The sequence below is a fragment of the Anoplopoma fimbria genome, chromosome 16 (assembly GCF_027596085.1).
Source record: "Anoplopoma fimbria isolate UVic2021 breed Golden Eagle Sablefish chromosome 16, Afim_UVic_2022, whole genome shotgun sequence".
Taxonomy (NCBI): domain Eukaryota; kingdom Metazoa; phylum Chordata; class Actinopteri; order Perciformes; family Anoplopomatidae; genus Anoplopoma; species Anoplopoma fimbria.
Genome location: NC_072464.1, coordinates 24438933 through 24457065, shown reverse-complemented (window position 1 = coordinate 24457065; position 18133 = coordinate 24438933). Strand labels below are relative to the sequence as shown.

General features: G+C 36.7%; 1 protein-coding gene across 1 annotated transcript in view; it reads left to right on the top strand.

The window, feature by feature from the left end:
* Positions 1-5627: 5627 nt before the first annotated feature.
* The window catches only part of neb (nebulin), a 76497-nt gene continuing 63991 nt past the window's right edge, over positions 5628-18133 (top strand). Inside the window, exons 1-15 of the mRNA XM_054614712.1 lie at positions 5628-5690; positions 10310-10357; positions 11800-11907; positions 12024-12131; positions 12990-13094; positions 13197-13301; positions 13389-13493; positions 14007-14111; positions 15346-15450; positions 15532-15639; positions 15987-16103; positions 17326-17427; positions 17522-17629; positions 17725-17829; positions 17924-18022. Coding sequence (XP_054470687.1) covers positions 5628-5690; positions 10310-10357; positions 11800-11907; positions 12024-12131; positions 12990-13094; positions 13197-13301; positions 13389-13493; positions 14007-14111; positions 15346-15450; positions 15532-15639; positions 15987-16103; positions 17326-17427; positions 17522-17629; positions 17725-17829; positions 17924-18022 — 1491 coding nt within the window. The remainder of the gene's footprint in view (positions 5691-10309; positions 10358-11799; positions 11908-12023; positions 12132-12989; positions 13095-13196; positions 13302-13388; positions 13494-14006; positions 14112-15345; positions 15451-15531; positions 15640-15986; positions 16104-17325; positions 17428-17521; positions 17630-17724; positions 17830-17923; positions 18023-18133) is intronic.

Here is an 18133-nt window from a genome sequence, read left to right as displayed (position 1 = left end):
CCTTTGTGCCTTGTTGAGGCTTCCACTACGGTGCCAAGTGCGAGTATAAAGAGAGAGAGTCTCCTCAGTTTGATTATAGACTAGATTCTTCCTCATTTGACTCATCAGCTGTGTCTGGTATTGTTGCTATGAGGAAGTTGCTTTTTACAAAGTCAGCAAACAGTCTTACTTTTATCTGTAAATGTGTCACCATGACACACGCATCCTCACATGCTTTGGTCTTATGATTATCTAAAGTCAAGGTTTGACACTTTCTTCTGTTCTGCCTGATGTAACAGCTGACCGTAGTCCCACATGTGGTTCATCTTAATATTTAACACAGCGTGACAAGTTCCAGCCTGAACACAAGCCTTATGTTTTTGATTAGCATGATTCTTTGAATGCTTTTTAACCTTGAGGAGTATTTTCTTGAATCAAATGACTGTGCAACAGAATCAACAACAGAGAATAATCACCCAACTCTGCAGCTCGCTTTTTAGCATCTTTTAAATCATAGTTTTATTTAGTTTTGGGCACGTTTACTTTATTATTCAGACTTAAATTTACAAATTGTGATTCCTAAACAATGGAACTTCTTGACAAAGGTGGAGGTATAAGTGAATGAACACAAATGAAATCTGAGTGTGTGAAGATCATTCTTTCACTAGGACAACTGAGCAAACTGCTAATGAGGAAGAAGACCTCAAGATGCGTCTTAAATGAATGTTTAAGCCTAACAAGGTCACACAATGCTGATTAATCTTACTGCTGTCTTTCCTGATGCGTTTTACGTCAACCATTGGGGGCTTGAGAGGGGAGAGACCATGGCGATGGAGCCGCAGCTAGAACAATGGCTGAAAATCATAAGAAGTGTCCAAGAAAACTTTCTCCATGTTAAGAGGAAGGATGAGCAAAAAAAAAAAAAAAAAAAAGCTAACTTGCATCAGAAGCAGTGTCGAAAGTTTGTGCAATTTCCTTCACTGCCAGAAGGGGGAGACAAAAATTCCACACTGCAGCTTTACAGCACCGAAAGAAAATGTTCTAGAAGAGGGTGTTGCGCTTGAATATTTCTGTCAAATTTTGCGTATTTTTGTCCTTTTTTCCCCACAAATTTAAAAATGTCCCCTGACCCATTGATGTACATGTTTCATATCAATAATATTATTGTTCCTAAAGCTCACACAGTCGTGAACTTGCTCTATTGACGCTGCTGTTGGCTCTATAGTCATCATTTTCACACTGGGATCTGTGAATAGCTTTCACTCAAAAATGTCTGCAAATGTTTACATATTTCAATTTTGAAGCAAACATTTCAGGTATTGTAGCAGTTCAGTTGAACCCAAATAACACCCAGTCAAGTAGATGTAAAAAAAATATATATATTTTAGAATCATTCATTGAAACGCAGTACATGTTGTATCCACAGTGCAGGACATTTAGTTTATTTAGATGAATGTGTCAGCGATGGTGTCAGACACTATAATCACCCCAAAGATGTGATTGGAAGTTGTTTGATCGACATTCTCTTTGCACACACAGATCAGATGTTAGCATGTGTTATAGCACACAGACGATGACACAAAATATATAGTTGTTTGATTATTTAATGACCAGAATTAACTGACCCAAGACATCACTTTCTTCTTATAGAGGTCAGTGCAGGTGTTTGTGTTTGTCTGGGTTGTAAACAACAACCTCTCCTGTTCCTGCAGTCACTCTCTGATCTGACTAATCCCTCATTTCAGGCCTCTTACCTCACCAGAATGCATTGTTTCCTACGGTGTTGGTGCGCTGGCCTTGTTTATGTTTGGGTGTCGATCCTGCAGCTGTTGGGTTCTGGTCCTGCTGCTCATCAGTCTTTTTTTTTTCCAGTGACTAAGCATCACATAGCCCACCTCCCTGGGTGTCACTGGCGTTGGCTGGTAGTTCTTTTGACTGTTAGAATATTTAGAAGACTGTGATGGCATGTTAGAACTTTAAATGTGATGCACTGGCTTTATAGGCATGGCTGGTTTTTGAGGTATTTCCAATATTTCACCCTTTAAAAAGTGACTACTTTTGCAGAGTAGATGTTGCTAGTGAGGACCAACCAGCAGGGAATGTTTCCACCCTCCAGTCTAGAGAGTGAGAGAGAGCGAGAGAGAGAGAGAGACACTCAGCTGTTGCTGTCCATCTATTTCCCCTGGTAGAACCGTCCTCCTGGGAGAGAGCGCAGAGATTTGACGTACCAAAGAGAGAGAGAGAGACATCATCTGAAGAGGTGGAAATGTAAATACATGGTACATAATTCATTCTTAGTCTCAAGTCTTGAGTTAATGCCATTTAACCTCTTCATTTATTCATAAGTTGGCTGCCTCTCGACCTCAAACATATAGCGTATGTCATCTAGAAATAGTTCCTGATGTATTTTTATACCTGAGATACATTTATATGCACTCGGATCGTCTGAAACTTGAGCAGCCGTCTGCTCCACTGCTTTGAAAATTTAGCTTATTTTGACCCATCAGTCCTGTGAGAGGTTGAGTGTTATTTCTCTAATCTATTTAATGCTAATAAAAGAGATATCCTCACACTTTATATGAGCTTTCGATCTAAAGGACCTTCATCAGAGCATACAGGATCCTCAAGTGTAATCTGCATAGATCTCTTCTATTGTTTAGGATTCGGATACTTTCAGCACCTTAATTAAGAATAAAGCAGGTGGTTATCCATCTATTTTATGACACAAAGTGAGTTATAGGGCTGCATCTAGAGCCAGGCGATAAATATCAACATCATATTGTGATAAAAAATATGATTATATATAATATAATCAGGAAAATCTGATCGAGCTCACAAATATATTGTCTTAATTTTGTTACTCTGTATTTGTGTGCAAGCATGTAACATAGTCAGTGTATAGCTAGAAATATTTGCTTATTTGTTTCTATATAATTTCACCTCAAACGGTTGTATTCATTAATTTTAAGTTCTAAATTTAATGACAAAATACTTTTAATTTGTCAGGTATTTGATTCACACAGGAGTATAAACAAAAAGGATTTGGTGACATCTGCTGAATACCATGGTAACGCCGTTTGCCTTGCTCAAGAGACCATCCATACCATAATAACACTACTTTAGGAACAAACTACGGTGGCCTTAAAGTAACATAACCGTTCTGGGCTTCTGTAGAAACAGGTGAAAAAGACCTTTATAGATATGAAGGACTCATTGTAAGAGAAAACACAATGATTCTGAGGTTCAGGTCATTATACACTCATGAAAACATAGTTATGACTATTATATCACATTTCCCAGAATGCTTCACTCTGGTTCTTTAACAATACTTGTATTTATACATATTTATTTTGGGATTAATTAAGAGCCATCTCATCTCTTTTCTCTTCTCTCTTGTCTTCTCATCTCTTTTCATTTCTCTCTTCTCTTTTCTCTTGTCTTCTCATCTCTTCTCTTTTTTGATCTGATCTGATCTCTTTTCTCTTGTCTTTTCTCATCTTTTCTCTCTTCTTGTCTCTTCTCATCCAATCTCTTTTGATCTCTTCTCATCTCTTTTCTCATCTTTTCCCCTTCCCTACTTATCTCATCTCTTCTCTTCTTATCCCTTCATATCTCTTCTTGTCTCTTCTCTTCTCTTCTCATCCCATATCTCATCTCATATTTAATCTTATATCTAACTTCTCTTCTCTACTCAACCCATCTCATCTCTTTTCTCATCTCCTCTCATCTCTCTTCTCATCTCCTCTCATCTCTTTTCTCATGTCATCTCTCATCTCATCTCTCAACACTTCTCTTCTCTGTAATGCTCTATATGTCAGATATCCTCAATCTTAAATCCAAAGCAAATGTCACAATTTATCGGGGGTGACTCATTATTCATTAACAGGCTTTGTCTATAATCCAAGCTACATTGATGATATATCAGACTTCATTTAGTTCAGAAAGGGTCATATTTAGAATACTAGTAGCTAATAATTTGTGTTGCATATATATTTTCTCATTTTCTGTCTCAAACCTGCTTTAGTTTTCATGTTGACCTGATTTCTGAGCGGCCCGATCCAGCTCAGGGTCAGCTAACAGATGACCTCAACAGATCTGGCACTCAGCCCTGCTGGGCCTTCAGCTCTCCTTCCACTGACAGACCTACGCTCATACCCTTACCCATGATCCCACCTGCCTCCAAAACCTCCTACATTAAACCCAAACTGTTGCATCTGTCAACAAACCCTGTCACTCAGAGTGCTCCTGTCGTGGTCGTGGGTCGGCCCATTATTTTCTTATGCTTTCCATTCCTTCCTCATAACCGTACCGTTGATACATCGGCCTCGACAGGTGCTCCTTTCTGAAAGGATCATTTAGGTATATTTAGATTTTGAAACCTGAGAGCGCCGGGCCCTGATTGGCTGAGTCGGCCACATGATAACCTGGGTAGAAATCGCAGCTGTGTGCTGTCGCCCGGTGTTTCTCTGGAGGGAAGCTGGGGAGACATTGGCGGCTTGGGAGACGATTAACACTTTATATAACCGGTAAGCAAAGAAAAGGAGAAAAAAAGCTCAAATATCCATATTTCATAGACTCTGCATGGCTTTTCACATCTGCTTGGACGTCCTTGATTTCCGTCCTCTGCTGCCATTTGGATCCATTTGGAGTGTGAAGGCTCTGCTGAATGTTAAAGGAACGTTAAAGGAATAACCAAACAATCAAGATCTGCAAGACCCAACCAGGATCAGAGCAGGCCTCTCTTTACTTTGGATGTATCTGAAAGTCCAGCAGCAGTCTTCTCTCTGAAATCTCAAACACCTGTCGGGCTATTTGATCCTTATCGTGCAATTCTCTTGTTATTTTACAGAGAAAATGTACATTTTGATTTAAAGAGAGGGCAATCAAGTGCTAAAAAAGTCACTTAGTATGCCATCCTATATTTAACCTGCAGCCTCAGAAGGCATTGGCCCCACCGTTTGCTAAAACAGAGTCAACCAATCAGGCTGCGGCATTAGCTTACATGTCAAATAGCTGAAGCGCTGCCGGGGCAGCTGTCGCCAACCTTCAGCTCCTCAGCCTCTTTGAGCTGTGTTGTGGCTGTCGCACATTCACATTCACAGGCCCCGGTGTAATGCACTCAGAGTCTCACCTTCCTAATCTGCATTTGTCCCTGTGCAACTACTGATTTACACTTTGTGAGGTGTTTCACACGTTTCTTTATTATTTGTTTTAGGATTTAGGCAGTTCAGTTTCAGACCCTAGTGGATGGAAAGTGAGGCTTTTTAAATACTGTCAGGGAAGAACTGCAGGAATCTTTTGCTGGTATGGGACACACTTTTGGTTTAACATCAATTTGTTTGTGCAGTTTTTCTTGCATGCATTTGCTGTGTATTATGTCCTATTTTTGAATCGGGTTAACGGGGTTCAACAGGGGGATGAGAGGCCCCGTCCTAAAATATCTCTGGTGCATTTGTCTCCTCTGATCTCTTGTCTAAGCCCCAGGATAAAATCTGAAATTGTGATTCGCTGCTACTGATAGAACATTTAAGTTAACGCTGCTGTTCTGTTATGATGTATAGTTTACCCTGATCATTCAGAGTTTAAATGAAGAATATTAAATTAATAAATGTTATGTGTTTGTGCAGGAGTTCTAAATCCGTCTCAAAATGACGGAAGTTGTGGAGGAATATGAGGAATATGAGGAATTTGAGGAGGAGGAGGAGGAGATTGTGGACCAGGTAAGTGGAAGTTTTCTCACTTTTATCTGTATTTTCTTTCTTTTTATAATTACTATACCTGATTATTTTCGATTGTTTCCAGCCTAAAAACAAGTAAAAAATGAGAAATATTTCAGTAGAGTTGAGGTTAAATGCAGGACCTGCAGGTCTAGTCCCCTATGAATAGTTAGGTTAGTGCCCCCACCCAGTCAGCAGTTCATGGAACCACGTCTTCTGGTGGATCCGGTTTCAGACGGACACCTTCTGAGTCCTGGATTGCCTTTAACAGCCACTTAAATCTAAACTATTTCAGACAGAAGATAGAATATTTTACTGCAACATTTTCTGTTGTCCTATAAAGATAAAGATGGCAGGAAGCTGTCGTTAGTCATCCTATGTATCATAAATCTAGTGACCTCATCGTTACACAACAGCCAGATGCACAAGATTTTATTCTTGCACATGATTCATATACATTTTTTTGTAGCAGAACATCTGATATCTTAAGCATGTGTAACCTTTCGACATTTTGCAAACCTGTAATGGTTCCCAAATTACGATGCTATCCTTCCTTTGTAACATAAATAGGGCAAGATTGAATTACATAGAATTCAGGAGCGTGCAAGATTCTGAAAGTCACCATTTAGTCATTTGTTTAAATTGACCTGTCTCCAGTGATATTTGTCTCCAGATGATGTGATCTAACCTTCTATATTTATATATAATCTTTAAATTTCAGGATGATTTTTGAAGTGTATTTTGTGTACGAGTTATTGTGTTTCTGACGGTCTCTCTGTCAGTGTCCAATGGAAGAGTGAAAGCAGAAGGCTAACATCTTAATCTCATATTTCCTGGTGAAATAGGATTAAAGTTTTGCCTTGTATTTTTTAATACCTAATATTGCTGATATCTTATAGGGGAGTCAGAATGAAACCAAACAATCAGTCGTCATTTAACTCCCATATAACGTATCAACTGTTTCAAAAAGATTTACCATCTTTACTGCAAAGATGTAAATCGTTTGGGAGGCGGAACGAACGGAAACCCATCGACAAAAAAATCAATACACTCTGATTTCACTTGTACTTTCATCTGCACTGTGGAGAAAAGATGCATTGTTTTGAATAAACAGTAGGACGGCTTCTTATTTAATCTACAGAATGGGGAGAAACATAGTGATGTTCAGCTCATTTATGAGAATAAGTGTGTAGTTGAAAATACAATAGGCCTATTTATTTTATTTTAAAAAGAGTTTATTTAAGTTTTATTTGTCATTATGATCATGAATAGTATTTATATATTATATTCATATTACCTACTTAATAAAATCACCTAAATTAAGAATGTAAGAATGTTATTTCATGTTATTATATTTACATGAGGAACTCTCTCTCAGAAACCAGAGAATTAAGTCTCAAACTTGTGGTGTCATCAAGTATAAAGCTGCTCCATGAAAATCAGAGAGCTGCAGGACGTCATCGTCACTGGTTGTTCATTAAGATAATCTTCACAAATGAACTCCACTTATATGATGTTTAATCTAAGACGTTTAGTCTTCTCATTCAGACACTTTGTTAAGACACGTAAAAGCTTCTAAATTCACCAGAGGGTTTTTTACTGACCTATTTGATATCAGAGAACTAATCATCAAAATCTATTCAGCTTGTGTTAAACACAGACCTTATTTCAGAAATCTAAACCAAAAAATATTAAAAAAAATACACCAACTTCCAGACTAAAATGCTGACTCATTTCTGGGTTTAAGGACTCATTCCTGCAGCTCTTTATGTTTGTATTAATTGCGCTAAAACAGTAATGTGCAGTCATTTTTTAATAAGTCTGATACCTTAGTATGTGAAATGCACATTAAATTTTAAATATTACAGTATGCAAACACTGGGCGCTTAGCCAGCATTAATATCCCACAATGCAATGCGGTGGTGACGACAATATTCATAACAGACGATGGCTTGACAGAACTGTAACTTCAATAACGCTTCAATTCAAAAGTGACTATATTTTCAATTAAATTTGTCTTTAAGATTCTCACAAATCATCATTTGATCTCATGAGGTGTTACCATGGTTACCAGACGGCAAGGAGGCTTTCAGGAAGTGACGTTGTAGTTACAGTTCAGTACGTCAGAAAAGATCCATACTACTGTTTATTTATGCAAAAGTTTGTTAAACGAAAGTAAATGTGTATTTGGACACATTTATGTTATTATGTTGTGGGCCGACGGAATGTTTTAATTCTTTTTTTAATCCCCAATGAGCTTCATTATATTAAAGTTTTCTCAGTTTTGAAACAGAAATCTATAACATCTTTACCAATTCATCATCTATGGAGCAGTTTATACTTTATACTTGATAATATCACAAATGTATTATTATTTTCATTTACCTTTATTTGACCAAATATGTCAATTGATAACCAGTTCTTATTTAAAATGCAGCAAAAAGGCAGCAAAAGGGGCAAGTTGGATAAAAGACGAAATAAAAAAACTATCTCAAACTATCTCATACAGAAAATGACAACATCACAATATGTACAATATATATTGTACTTATTCTTAATATGAGGATGTGGAGTTTTTTGCTTCTTTTGCAACTCATTCCAGTCACTTGGAGCAGAAAATACAATTAAAATCAAACTATTTTCTTTTGGATTTGAGAGAGAGTTGTTCATGTTAATTTATATTTTTAAACTATATTAGACATTAGGAATAACACGTTTGGATTTTGAAAAATGTGCGTAGTTCCCCTTTAAACTCGTCCGGTCATTGAGGGGTGGAGCAAAGAGTTCTCTGTCTGGCATTCAGACAAATTTAGAAGTGGACATCTACGGCAGATTGGCAGAGAGATGGAGTCGAGGGAGAGTTAAAGAGAGAGGGAGAGAGAGGGAGAGAGAGGAGCCTCTGCTGCTGTAAATCACACTCTGATAGCCTCGAACGTCTTCACGTCACACTGATAGAAACCTGTTAGAGAGAGAGCTGATGGAAAAAGTGAGATAGCCTCTCTTTGCATGTCTCTGTAGGGATTTATTTCACTCACACCTATGGTTCTCTCCTGTCTGATAGACTCAGATATCGAAGCCTCCTACACATGTTGATAAAAAAGAATTGAGATGTTCTTTCTCGCAGCTCTGGTTTATTCTAGATTTCTGGTAGATTTTAAGTTTTTATTTGGTCACCAGTCTCCAAACGTTCAACCTCACGTGACTGTAAATACTTCCTCAGTATAGGGAGTGTAATTCAGGCAGACTGTAAGTTAGACGGGTTATTCATGGAACAGCATGTGTGGGAACGCTGTCTGTTACTGCAGGCTGAGGCTAAGGGGGCTTTTTACCCTTAAATAGATGAGATGTTTCCTCTCCAAATAACAGATAAAACTGTTTTCTTTCTCACTTTAAGTGGAATCTAACCATGTAGATACGTTTGAATATAACCCCAGATTTTGGGGTTTCTGCCTCTGATACAATAGAAGTGAATGGGGTTTCATTTGTGGTGCTCACAGCGTGAATAAAACATTAAACAGCATCATCTCTTTCCAGAGGGAGTGTAAATGTTACTCTGGATAATACTTCTTCACAGTTTTTATACTGGACTACTTCTTCACAAGAAAACAGTCTGTTCTGCGGATTATTCTGAGCACCACAAATGCAATTTCATTCACCTTCATGGTATTAGGATGAAGGCATAAAACAAAGAGACGGATATCTCAAAATGTTTTAAATTAAAACATGGCCAGATTTTGACTCAAGTTAAAAGAGAGAAATATTTTTTTTTGTAATTTGGGTCCTTTAATCCATCTGTGTGTGATCAGACATGAGGATTATAAAGCTGTCTAAACATTTAGTTTACTGCTGTGTGCTGCAGCAACTGATAACACAACACAGTCTGACAGCAGTTTGTGAAATAAACACCAGTATGCTGTTTGTAGGACCCGTCCACCAATAGTCGTCTTTTTGGATATATTAAAGTGTGTCACTTGCTGTAACTGTTGTTAAATCACGTGGATGCATTTAATCTGTGTGTCCACAATGAAAAGACTCCTTATTGACTTTGCATTGGCATTATTTTCATGCTGAGCGACACCAAAAAAACCAGACAATTTGTGTCGCTGTACACCAAACCAATAGATTGCATTCATGACTATTTCATGATTGCCATGACGACTGGGTTGTATGACAGGAATAATGGTCTAAATCAAATCTCATGTGAGTTCATGGTGTTTGTAGATGAGGAGTTAGAGCAGTCAGGCTCATATAACAGAGGATATTAATGCTTCTGTCATCTGTGTAATAGAGGCTTATTCAGAGTACATTCACCTCTATGGATGTCATCCTTCCCTTCAGAGACACTATTTAAGGAGTCAGTTATATTTCCCGTTAGGACAAAGACCCCTCTCTTCTTCTTGAGGGCGTTTGACAGAACATCCACTAATGTGATGCAGTGTAGAGTGACGTCCCAGTTGTCACACTGGAAGTGTTAACGGAGCACCAGAGCTGCAGAAAAATCACCCTCAATCTGAATCCAATGAAAAAGAATACTGTGCTGTTTTCTCCCATAACGTGTCCTGGTAGTTGTGAAACCTCAGAGTGTTGTCCTATATTTGTAATATGTCGAGCAGATTACAACGACGACTGTCACTGAGATCACGGGTTCTCAGGCCTTCCAGGTAAAGCACCTCCTCCTCTCCCAAGAGACAACAGTTCAAACAGTACAGTTAATGTTAAGAGATATTCTGTCTGCTTATTTCACATTTTGTCCTCAGTGTTAACGTTTACGAGAAATCATCTAAAACTCTGCATGAACATTACATTATTATTCAGACTCTATGACGTCCATGTCCGTAATGCATCATTAACACTTATAATGTTTTATAATCTGTTTATATCACTGTGTTAACACAGTTATAATCCCTCATACATATTCATAATGCTTTTTAACCATAACCATAACCATATCACTGACATTTTCTTTCCAAGGATAGTTTTTATATTTAAATTCTCATAGTTATAGTGCATTATAATGTTTTTTTATTGTATTATAATTACTGTTATAATGCAATATATATATATGATTATAAATTGCTCTAAGTGGTCATTATTCACTTGCAAACAATGACCGCTTAGAGTAACTTTTAATCCCATTATAATGCATAATGACAATGATTATAATACATTAAAATAGATTATAAAGCATAATAACAGTCATTTAATTGTTATTAGAAGATTATAATGCACTATAACAGTGATTATAATGCATTCAAAAAGAATATAATGCATTAGAACAGTCATTATAATGCATTATAAAAAGGTAATAATAGCATTATACCATTATAAAAAGGTAATAATAGACTATAACAGTGATTATAATTTATTACAACTGTAGGTACTATGATGCACCGTGATCCTTGACCTTCTAAAAACAGGGCTCCACAGTAACAGTTGCCATTTAATGATTTTAAGAAATTGTCAACCAATCCTTGTCCTTTTGCATTGAGCCCAGTGTAGTTATTAAATGTTTTATATTGTGTTATTATTATTGTTATAAAGCATTATGGATATTTACAATTGATTTTACAGGGCTATAAAATACATTATATGTATGTTTATAACACCAACTTTCTATTTGAATGAAAACCTTCTAGACTAAATTGCTGCTTTCTTCAGCTCATTTATTTGCTTCCTGTGATTTCGTTCCTCGTGGCTTTGTATAAATGTTACTGAGCCTGGCGTTGCATGCAATGCATAATGTCTATAGATACTGTAGATGTATATTCAGCGCTTTACAACCTCTTTACTTGTTATGTTCGTTGTTCAGTCACCCTTCATCCAACATCCATGACTTTATGCTAACCACCTGCATCTGTTAATGATTTATTATCCCTTTAAAGTCATAAATCACTTGAGTTATTGAGTTCATAAAGTAATAGGTTGTTTTCTCTTCAAATTGACAAGATCAGATTATTTAATCAACAAAATTCACATTACAGTTTATTTTATTATCATGTCTTTTATGATCTCCTTGTTGTAAGCTTTCCTCCCCGTCATGGAGGAGCTGAGGCCCTCTCCAGTTAGTCGGGTGGTTGATTGTTTTCCCCCTTCTGTCCTCCAGTCCGGCTTGCCCACCAGGAAAGTCAGGAAGAAGGTCAAGGTGGACACCTCCAAGTTCATGACTCCGTACCTGGCTCACAGCCAGAAGATGATGGAGCAGTACAGTCATGTGAGCAACAACATCAATACTCAACTCTAGTCCCTGTTTGGTCTGATTCAGCTGTAGAGGATTGTGGAAATGAAGTATTTTGAAGTAAGTTTTGACTATTGTGCTATTCTTGACAGAATAAATACCGGCATGAGTACGACGTGTCCAGAGGGAAGCCTCCTGGAATCATCACTGATTCTCCTGAGATGATTCGCATCAGGAAGGCCCAGGAGCAGCTCAGTGAGGTACCGTGTTATCCACCGAATCATGATGTCTAGGTTTCAAGGATTAAAAATGGAAAATCGCTGATTTAAATCCTGTTTGTCAGGTTATTTAGATGAAACTATTCTGTGGCTGGCAATGGATTGAGTGTTAAGTTATAAATGTGGAGCAGAGATGCTTAACTAATTATTATTTTTACTTAAAAATAAAATGTATTTATTAATTTTACAGACATTAGGACTGAGTTTATTTATTTATTTTTTTCTATGTTTTCTAATATGTTTTATACATTTTATTTAGTCCCACCCCTGGTTCCACATAAATATTTTTTTATACTAAAAGAAAAAAAGAAAACATAATAAAATACAATTGTAAAAAAAAAAAAGAAAATGTCATAATTAATAGTCAATAACCAACCATTTATCCTTATTAAAGTGGATTAAATTAAATGCTAAAACGAAATAAACATCATTTTTATAATGTATTCATTTTTTGAACAGACCAATAACTTACAATGAACATTAAGGACATATTCAAACTTTTTATTATTTTATTATAATTTTTTTCTACATAAACATTTTATTAAAATAAAAAGATGCATTAAAAAAAGATTTGTAAAAAATACATTTGTAAAAATAAAATAATATAAATAATGATTAATAACCAACCCTTCCTTTTTATCATAATGGATTTTACTCAATGATAAAACTAAAGAACAGGAAAACGGCTGCACTGTAAATTATTTGACATTTATTTTAATATCGTTAGATGCTGACCAAATTCATTGTGTTTTTCTCTTAGGATAAATTTAATTTTATGATGGATAAAGATAAAAATATAACTGGTCATGAATGATAATAAACAACTCGTATCGTCTTCAGGTTAAATACCGCATGGAGGGGAATAAGACTCGGACAACCAGCCTGTATGACGGTGAGGCCAGAGAGGTCGCCCACGTCAAACGGGTATCCGACCTGATCAGCAAGGTGAGTCACCTGAACTTAGAACATTATATATATTATATACACTTGTTAAAGTAAAATCATCTGAATGTTTAACACCAATGATGGTTCTCGTCTCTCTTAAAGGTTCTGTACAGACAGAAGTGGGATGAGACTAAGGACCGCTACCTGCTGCCTCCGGATGCTCCTGAGCTGGTCCTGGCTGTGAAGAACGCTGCTAACTACAGCAAAGTAAACACGATGTTCTGACTCTAGCAATAACATCTGATGCTTTTAATATAAAGAAATGCATTCACCTTGTTTTTACACCTTGATCAGAAACTGTACACGGAGGCCTGGGATGAAGAGAAGACCATGTTCTACCCTTACAGCGACAGCCCCGAGCTCCGCAGGGTGGCCAAAGCTCAGGAGGTCCTCAGTGATGTAAGTTTTACTGACTACAAACAGTGTTAACATACATTTTAATTTAATTTAATTTAATTTAATTTAATTTAATTTAATTTAATTTAATTTAAAATACATTCAAAATAAATGAATTCAAAATGAAATCTAAATAAAATAAAATAACTTTAAATTCAATTAAAGCAAATATTAAAAAAACACAATATTTTTCTGTGAAAAAGCTTTTGATGATTCTGCGGTTGGGCAATATGACAATATATATTATGATAATTTTGTCAACTTGCAGAGAGCTTGCTAAACCCTTTTATCCTGTGGCAGCTCTCATCTTAATATAAGCTAACTGTCTTTTAATATCCTCAATGAGAAGGAGAACAGCAATTGATTCTTTAATTTTTCAAGTATTTAATTCACTGAAAATTGAAAGTAGACGTTTCCATTTTCATCTGGTTTATTTATCTATAAACAGTTTTTTTAAATGTAACCACCAGTTAATAAACAAAATCACAATACATTTGTGTGTCTCCCCCATTGCAGATTCGCTACAAGAAGGGTCACGATCAGCGTAAGGCGAAGTACACCTCTCTGGCTGATCCTCCTGAAGTGGAGCTGGCCAGGAGAGTGGACCGGCAGCGCAGTGATGTAAGCAGAACCAGTTTAATCTGGATCCAAAACACAATGTATACGGGGTAGAAACACAGGAGGACAGAAGGTAGACAAAGGGAGATATGAATGTATATTAATAATAAGTGCAGAGGAGAATATTAAACCTCAGTGCTTCTCAGGGATATTTGATTTTAGAGTCTCAAACTTGCATTTTCCTTCCGTCTCTGACTGATTCTGCATTAAAATTATGGCAAAGCAAGTGCTGCAATCAATCAAAGACTTTTGCCTCCTTTAAACAACATCTTCTACAATCCATTTGTTTCCAATATCTACTAATCTGTGTGACTTCACACGTGGTAAAACGGCCCAATTTCCACAATTGCCACAGGAATCTATTCTAGATAAACTGTGCCGTTTTTTACAAGAGGACGTTTCCTGCAGAAATTTACAAAAACACAGTGAAAAGGCTTTTAGGTATGATAATATGATAATAAAAACCATGAGATTTTTGGCAGTTATCGTAGAGGTTGCTAAACTATTTTACTGTTGCGGCCATTATTATCTTTCTGTCTTATATTTTTCTGTACTTTAATTTGTCAAGTATTTAATTTACTCAAATAGAAATATGTGCAGACAGTATTTTCACACGCTCTTTTGCTATTAATGATGAGAGTATATGAGTATTAATCGGCTACTGTTTTAAAGATTTCATTATTTTTTTGACATATTTTCAGTATTAAGCTGATGTATAACTGCATAGTATTATTATTCCAAATATAAGGTGACTAAAAATGGCAACCAAATTTCCAGTTAATGCTCCATTAAAACTAGATTTATCATTTGGATGGATGTATTATTATTATTCATTTATTATAAAAAAAAATCCTGAACTTTTTTATCTAATTTTTCTTCAATTAAGACCACTAAGATTATAATGATTATGTTCTCTGAGAAGGCACATTTGTCTTAATGTTTGTTGTCTGAAATAAAGCTGTTGTGGCGATGCTTTTGTGCACAATTGAGCTATAAATAAAGTTTTAAATAAAAGTTGCTCCGACATGGAAACAGGGCCACTGCAAGGAATAACCAACCACCTGCTCTCTGACATCACCGGCAACACTGAGCTTTAAAAGAGAGGCCAACAATATTTAAAAAGATTGTTTTGATCTAACAGAATATTAATATCAATCTTCTACATAATTGATCTACAACAACATCTTTCATGTGTGAAAAACATATTCTAATATTGAATGTTCTTTGTTTCCCACAGCTTAAATACAAGGAAGATTACAATAAGAACGTGAAGGGTCAATGGTGCGAGACGCCGTACTTCGACGTGGCCACTGCCAGGGTGGCGATGGAGAACTTAAGCAGCGTAAGAGCTCACGACCACCAGGGGGCAGAGTTTTCTGAATGCTTTTGCTGAATCTAACCGTCGATCCCTTCACCTTTACAGAAAAGATACACGCAAGACTACGAGGACAAAAAAGACCAAATCTACTTCATGCAAACAGACACGCCCGTTTACGACACCAACAAGAAGGCTCGCATCGCTGTCAGTGAGGTGAGTCCACACGGCGCCGTCAGAGTGTTTTTTTAGGTCCTGTCTCATGTGGAAGACACGACAGCAGAGGTGATCCAAGTGTGAGTCAACACAGTGACGCAGGGACGCACGGTGTTGAGCCCTCACATGCACTGAATGACGGAGAGATCTACATTTAAATTCATTGTCATCGCACAAAGAACAACATGTCAGAGTTCCACCCACACATTCATACAAACATGCGTCACAAACAATAAAGACACGTGTGTTGGTTTTTTTCCACTGACGTCACCTTATACGAGTCAGCGTGAATCAACCTCATCTAAACTCCTTTTGTTTTTTGTTTCTCTTGTGTTTCCTGTTTTCAGGTCCAATACAAGAAGGAGTATGAGAAGAGAAAAGCGGAGGCCGACTACAACACGCTGCCGGCCACGGAGAATCCTCTCCTCAGACAGCTCAGATACGCCGGCACCATCCTCAGCGATGTGGGTGTCTGAACAGAAACTACAGAGCAATGATAGATGATGTTTAAATTTGAAACATAAGGAAAAATCCTCTCTCCATAATCCTAATTCCTCAATCTCAGACCTCCTATTTTATCCTCTTTTAACTGAAGAAATCCTTCTTACAGCTGTAAATTCTTCTTTACAGCTCAAAAATGGCTTCTACTTTAGGAAAATCCCTAAATTAGTACAATTCTGTTGTTTCAAACTTTCAAAAACATTGTGTTTTAAAGTCCATTCTTTATTATTTGAATGTGATATCTCAGTAACGGCACCTAGAGGGAATTTCTTTAAATTTTGGCACAAAAGTCTCACTTGGATTCAAATGGTGTCAAATTTCCAAAAAACACATTTTTTGAGTCATAACACAAGAGTTGGTATGTTTATTATGACAATTTCATACAAATATCTAACAGGATAAACTTATGATGTGCAGTGATGACCTTAAGGACAAACATGGTTTTTTGGAGACCTTTGTGCCAAATTTCTTTCAATTTAGCACAAAGTCCAGCTGGACTCATTAGAATTTGGAGGTCAAAGGTCTCCAAAAACACGTTTTTTGGTAATATCTCAAGAATGTATATGCTTATTGACAGTTTCATTAAAATATCTAAGAGGATAAAATTATAAAATTGATGACATTTTGGACAAACGTGCATGCAAACTACAACTTGTGTGGTTGGCCGAGGCAAACATCCAAAAGGCGATAATTCTAGTTTTCTAAAATCAGGAAACATGTTTCTGTGAATCCAAAAAATCCTAAATATGTCATCCTAACCTGAGATAAATAAGATTTCAGATTTAGGAAGTTTCTGAAATGAGGCTCCTGGTTTCCACGTCTGTCTCCTGTGTAAACTTGAGACATGAATTTGACAATTACTCTCGTTAGACTGTAAACTAGAAAATGAGGTGACTGCTGAAATGATTGAAGCGGCTGTGAGTTTATTTACAGCGTCTCACATGAAGCCTCTCTGAGATCTGGATTAAACATTTTATTGGTGCTAATTAAACCATTTGGAAGTCTCCTATGCAGTGAAATATGTTGAAAGTCTAATTGAATCAAGTAAGTTAACAGTCTAAATGACATGTTTACAGTTGGCCAGTCAGATGATTCGTTTAGCTGTTTGGGTCTTCTCTTATTTGAGTTACTGATCATAATTCACATGTGATTTTTTTATGTGATGTTTTGTATCTTCTTTTACAGAAAGTATATAAAGCCAGCTATGAGAAAGGCCGAGGTTCCAGCATCAACTACTGCGACACGCCCAAGTTTCAGATGGACTCCGTACTTAAAAAGTTCACTCACGTAAGAATCATCTACGAGCTGAAAGAAAACCGGTGATGTTATTGTTTTCCTTTTTTAAATATATTCACATTTTGATTTGTTTATCTTTTTTAAGGCCCGTTACAAAGATAAGTATGAGAATGAGGTGAAGGGTCACTACATCGGCAGCTATGAGGACATCTATATGCTTCACTGCCAGAAAGTCGAGGAAATGAAGAGTGAGGTAAATGTTTTATTTTATTTTTATGAATTCAAATCACTGGTCCACAAGTTTATTTTCATTTTGTCTTCATTTTATTCTCCTCTTTTTTCTTGCAGCAACTTTACAAAGCCGATTATGAAGAGATTAAGACGAGATGCTTCTTCCCTCAAACCATTACGCCTGAATATGAAGTCGGGAAGAAGCTCCTTCAGTGTAGTGATGTGAGTAGCATCAGCTAATAAAATACTTATTTTAACAGTTAAAAAAAAAACGATTGTCCTGTTTCTAAATGTTTCTATTTTAAATGGTTTGCAGAAAACTTACCGGCAACATCCCGACAAAATGAAGTTCACACAGGTGGTGGATTCTCCGGTTCAGCTTCAAGCCGCCATCAACGCCAAACAGCTCAGTGACGTAAGTGTGAATGCACCGACCGCCTCCTCTAAGAACTGACATAAGATATATTAGAATTAGAATAAGTACATATCATAAACTCAACTTTAAATTGTTGTTCACATAAATCAT